Below are 5,755 nucleotides of genomic sequence, written 5' to 3'. Positions count from 1 at the left end.
TCTGGTGCGTTTTTCTCCCCTGAGCAAATTCTGGGTAAAAGTTTGTCCTAACTTTTCTCTCTCAGTCCTCCGCCCCTCCCCTCAGGAATCCGCCCAGAGCGCTGTAAGCACCGCCTTCCTCGTCCCCCCTCGGCCGCCCCTTCCGACTTCCATCCAATCGAAATGCGTCCACAGAGAAAACAAAGCGCGCTATTGGACGTCCAGAGGGTTCGGGGCCCGCCCCCGGAGTGGTTTGTGAATGGGGGGAGGGGAGGGGGCGGGGCGGCCCGGAGCCCTGCAAGCCCGACGCTTCTTCAAGCCACCAGTGCGGCTCCCAGGCGTTACTCTGCGCTCCTTCCCTGGCGGGCGGTGGCGGACGCGGGGAGTCGTGGGCTGGGACTGCGCGGGGCCGGAGAGGCCGGGTACAGGCTGGCCGCGGGTGCAGGCGCTTCGGCGCTTCGGATTCCGCTCAACTACGTTTCCAAAACCAGCTCGTCCAGCACCGATTGGACTCAAAGCGAGAACGAGCCATTTGACTTGAAACTTGGGGCCGATTTTCCTAGGACTGCTGAAGGAGGCTCCAGAATCAGAAGAGGAGGCGGCGGTGGCCCGCGGGGCCTCAAGGAGAAAAGGCGGAGCAGCACCACGGAGGCGACGGCTGGGGCGAGCAGGCAGGGACGCGGGGCGCTGGCCTGGCGGAGGCCTGGCTCGGTTTAGGAGACGTGCGCATCGGCGTGCGCTCGGGGCTCGAGAAACTTGGGCAAACTTTGAAGGGTAACCGGAGACGCTTGTTGCTCGTTGCTGCAGAGAAAGCCGCACCGTTACGTCTCGGCGGGGAGGGTAAGGCGACACCCCCTCCCTCGATCCCCCACTCCAGGCCCAGGAGTTTGAACCCCGGCGGCCGCGTGAGTGCCACGCGGAGGCGGCTGCGGCGCCCCCTCGGCTGGCGGCCTCGCCCCCGCTGTGCAGGCACCCTAGCACCCTCGGCCCCGCGCCGCCCACGGCCCGGCCCCGGCGCCGGGAGGACTCTCATGCGCCGGGCGCGGCGGCGCCTCCCTGCATCCAAGCCTCTCCCAAGCGCCTCGTCTTTTTCCTCCAGCTGAGAACGCCGCTGCATGCAGCCGGCGATGCGGGGCCCCGGCACGGCGGCATCGCACTCGCCCCTGGGCCTCTGCGCCCTGGTGCTTGCTCTTCTGGGCGCGCTGCCCACGGACACCCGGGCTCAGCCGTACCACGGCGAGAAAGGCATCTCGGTACCAGACCACGGCTTCTGCCAACCCATCTCCATCCCGTTGTGCACAGATATCGCCTACAACCAGACCATCCTGCCCAACCTGCTGGGCCACACGAACCAAGAGGACGCGGGCCTCGAGGTGCACCAGTTCTACCCGCTGGTAAAGGTGCAGTGTTCTCCGGAGCTGCGCTTCTTCTTATGCTCTATGTACGCACCCGTGTGCACCGTGCTCGACCAAGCCATTCCTCCGTGCCGTTCCTTGTGCGAGCGCGCCCGACAGGGCTGCGAGGCGCTCATGAACAAGTTCGGCTTCCAGTGGCCGGAGCGGCTACGCTGCGAGAACTTCCCGGTACACGGCGCCGGCGAGATATGCGTGGGGCAGAACACGTCCGACGGCTCCGGGGGCGCAGGCGGCAGTCCCACCGCCTACCCTACTGCTCCCTACCCGCCAGACCCACCTTTCACTGCGGTGTCCCCCTCAGATGGCAGAGGCCGCTGGTCTTTCCCCTTCTCGTGCCCGCGCCAGCTCAAGGTGCCCCCCTACCTGGGTTACCGCTTCCTAGGTGAGCGTGACTGCGGTGCCCCGTGTGAGCCGGGCCGTGCTAACGGCCTCATGTACTTTAAAGAAGAGGAGAGACGTTTCGCCCGCCTCTGGGTAGGTGTGTGGTCAGTGCTGTGTTGTGCTTCGACGCTCTTCACAGTGCTCACCTACCTAGTGGACATGCGTCGCTTCAGTTATCCAGAGCGACCCATCATCTTCCTGTCGGGTTGCTACTTCATGGTGGCAGTGGCGCACGTGGCGGGCTTCCTGCTAGAGGACCGTGCCGTGTGCGTGGAGCGCTTCTCGGACGATGGCTACCGCACGGTGGCGCAGGGCACCAAGAAGGAGGGCTGCACCATCCTCTTCATGGTGCTTTACTTCTTCGGTATGGCCAGCTCTATCTGGTGGGTCATTCTGTCCCTCACTTGGTTCCTAGCAGCTGGCATGAAGTGGGGCCACGAAGCCATCGAGGCTAACTCGCAGTACTTTCATCTGGCCGCGTGGGCTGTGCCAGCGGTCAAGACAATCACCATCTTAGCCATGGGCCAGGTGGATGGTGACCTACTCAGTGGAGTGTGCTACGTGGGCCTGTCTAGTGTGGATGCGCTGCGGGGCTTCGTGCTGGCGCCCTTGTTCGTCTACCTCTTCATCGGCACGTCCTTCCTGTTGGCCGGCTTTGTGTCTCTCTTTCGCATCCGCACCATCATGAAGCACGACGGCACCAAGACGGAGAAGCTGGAGAAGCTCATGGTGCGCATCGGCGTCTTCAGCGTGCTCTACACGGTGCCGGCCACCATCGTGCTGGCCTGCTACTTTTACGAGCAGGCCTTCCGCGAGCACTGGGAACGCACCTGGCTCCTGCAGACCTGCAAGAGCTATGCTGTGCCCTGCCCGCCGGGCCACTTCTCGCCCATGAGCCCCGACTTTACAGTCTTCATGATCAAGTACCTGATGACCATGATCGTGGGCATTACTACCGGCTTCTGGATCTGGTCGGGCAAGACCCTGCAGTCATGGCGTCGCTTCTACCACAGACTCAGCCACAGCAGCAAGGGGGAGACTGCGGTATGAGCCCCAGCCCTTACCCCACCTTTGTCTCTTCTACCCTTTTACAGGAGGAGAGGCATGGTAGGGAAAGAACTGCTGCTGGCTGGGGGCTTGTTTCCGTAAGCTACCCGCCCCCTCCACTGAACTTTACCCTGGAAGTGAGAAGTTATTTGGAGGTGAGAAGAGATTTGGGGCGAGAGATGGTTTTGAGAGTAGGCCCAAATGAAAAGACAAAAGCAGTGGCTGAAAAGAATTCTGGCTTAGACTTGCAGGACGATGTGAAAGATGCAGGCCGGCTAGGGTCTGAGGGAAAGGTTGAGATCAGCAGAGACTGGTGAGTTCTTTAGGCGCCCAGAGATGAGCCAGGGCTGTGAATCCAAATCCCCCGCTGCAAGGCAAGTGGTCGTCCTCACTCTTGTAAAGGGGGTGGGGTGGGGGAGGATACCGCTCTGTCGGCAGCCAAGGCTTTGTGGCCAAGATGGGGGACCCCCTGCGGTGCCCTTGTCAAGCGGTGGTCAAACCATAATCTCTTTTCACTGGGGCCAAACTGGAGCCCAGATGGGTTAATTTCCAGGGTCAGACCTTACAGTCCTCCTCCCGGACCCCCTCCCGCCTGTTTTTCCTTCCCTACCCCTTTCAAGTCTAGTAAAATAAGCATTTGGAAGGCCGAGGAGGCCTGCCTGTTAAGAGTCCTAAAGTGAAGATGGGAGAGAAGGTTTTCCAGAGCAGGCTAAGCAGGCGAGTGGTAGATACTGTCTGCTACTTTTTTTTTTTCCTGTTACTTTTTCTTTTCTAGGGAAGGCGGAGGCAGAGAAAAAGAATGTTTTATTTGGTTTCATACCCTGCAAAGAAGTGATGACTTGTTGCTGTTCAAAACAGGAACGCATTCCCCTCCATGTCTTTGTTGTAAGAGACAAAGCGGGAGACACTTTTGTCTCCCTGAGGAAAGGCCTAACTGTGAAGACAGCAGGGTTTACAGGCAAAGCGGCAGAAATCGGAGGTTTCCCTTTGGTTGTTAATTTGGTTGAGATAAACATTTCTTTTTAAGGAAAAGTGAAGGGCGGCTTTCATACCCATTCAGCCACACATTCTGACTTGGATAAAGGAAAAGCAAGGACTTCTGTTATTTGTTTTAAACAGATTTAATTCAGAACACATGATCTACTAGACTCCGTTTGCTTAATGAAATCTCTCTCCATTCTACGCCCCCAGAACCCAGAATTTGATTTTCTACCCCCCTTCCTTCCGTCCAATTTGGGAGTTTGGCGTTTTTGTTTTGTTGTGTTTTGTTTTGCCTCCAGACAGGGTATCTTTGTGTAGCCCTGACTATGGCTCTGTAGACCAGGCTGGCTTTGAACTCACAGAGAACCACCTGCCTCTGCCTCTCAGTGGCTGGGATTAAAGGCATGGCCCACCAGGCCTGGATCCCCTTCCCAATTTGTATCCTTCAAGACAAAAGAAGAGGCAGAATGCTCACATTAATAAAAATAAAAGACAAAAATTTTAATTTAAAGGTTTAAAGCATTTTGCACCATTTTCTTGTTCTAGAGATTTAAACACATATAAGACACAAGCGCTGACCCGTTCCTTTCTCTGATTGCGTGAGGCAGTGGCGTGAGGAATGATAGGGAAGGAAGAGGACTGCTTGAACCAGGTTTCAAGAAAGTCATTAAGGGGAAGGTGAACTTCAAAGTGATTCTGGAGTTCTTTGAAATGTGCTAGAAGACTTACATTTATTAATCTTAAATCGTGTACTTTTTTTCCTGCAATAGAAGTCTGGTTCTTTGGCATAATGGTGTAAAGCTGAGCAGAGCATCATGGGAGTTGACCTTTACCCTACCTTTGACACTGACTGTCCTCCGATTTTGCAATGCTCTGCAGTTTTTCAGAGCAGTTTTTAAATGCCAGCCTGGGGGGGGGGGTACTATCAGGAGTACAACTTCACATGTGCCACATTCAGTGGAATGGAGCTGCTTTTACAATTAAAGTGATCTTGTATTTCTTGAACTTCCAAAGTGATCTCACCTGTCGGAATTGTTCCAAGCTGCCAATACACAGCTTTGGCATCTTTTGTGTTTTATCTCTTACGTGCATGTGAAATTTGTAAAATAGAGACAGTGCAGTATGTATATTTTGTAAATCTCCCATTTTTGTAAGAAAATATATATTGTATTTATACATTTTTACTTTGGATTTTTTGTTCTGTTTTACCTTTAAAGATCTACAATGAAGCCCCACTTTATCACATGTACAGATCACAAATAAATTTTTTAAAAAATACAAAGTGAATGTTTATTTACTCTTCCTGAGATAGTTAACCAAAGAATCAAACTTTATGATGGAAAGGAGATGTAGGGAGTGTGCTGGGTGTGTCCTGTCCCATAGAGGGTGAGGCCTTGGAGAGGCTCACAGAAGCTATTGGGTTTGCTTTGTTCTTACCCATGTTTCCTGTTTCCTATTCTCCTCCTCCTCTTCCTCCTCCTCCTCCTCACTTACCTCTAAGCCAGCCGGTCTCAGCCTGTGGGTTGGACCCCTTTGGGGTCACAGATATACTGCATATCAGATATTTACATTATGATTCAGGACAGTAATAAAATTACAGTTCTGAAGTAGCAAAATAATTTTATGGTTGGGGGTCAGCACAACATGAGGAAGTTTATCAAAGGGTTGCAGCATGAGGAAGGTTGAGAACCACTGCTCTAAGCTTTTTCAGGGAAGAGCCTACTAGAAGTTCAGAATCCGAGTCTAATCTGTAGTTTACTAACCTTAGGAGTCTCTGCTCATATTTGAAAGGACTAGAAGATATTTTTGATATTTCTACTTTCCCATTGATTTTAACCCTCTTGCTTGGGAAGTGTGTGTGTGTGTAAATTGCACCTTATCTAAATTATTAATATTTAAATGTTTTGAATTCTGGTGGTAGGGAGAAGTTTGTAGATTGTTCCAGATAAGAG

General features: G+C 53.6%; 1 protein-coding gene across 1 annotated transcript; it reads left to right on the top strand.

The window, feature by feature from the left end:
* Window positions 1–270: 270 nt before the first annotated feature.
* Fzd7 (frizzled class receptor 7) lies at window positions 271–5,072 on the top strand. Its single transcript, XM_052193004.1, has one exon. It carries the CDS (start codon window positions 1,095–1,097, stop codon window positions 2,823–2,825), a length of 1,731 nt encoding a protein of 576 aa, XP_052048964.1. The 5' UTR covers window positions 271–1,094; the 3' UTR covers window positions 2,826–5,072.
* The last annotated feature ends 683 nt before the right edge of the window (window positions 5,073–5,755 follow it).

The sequence above is a fragment of the Apodemus sylvaticus genome, chromosome 9 (genome assembly GCF_947179515.1).
Source record: "Apodemus sylvaticus chromosome 9, mApoSyl1.1, whole genome shotgun sequence".
In the NCBI taxonomy this organism is placed as follows: domain Eukaryota; kingdom Metazoa; phylum Chordata; class Mammalia; order Rodentia; family Muridae; genus Apodemus; species Apodemus sylvaticus.
The sequence above is the reverse complement of the archived record's forward strand: the minus strand, read 5'-3'. Positions and strand labels throughout refer to the sequence as shown.

Coding starts and splice junctions, on each gene's coding strand:
- Fzd7 (XM_052193004.1), top strand. CDS start 1,095: ATGCAGCCGGCGATGCGGGGCCCCGGCACGGCGGCATCGCACTCGCCC.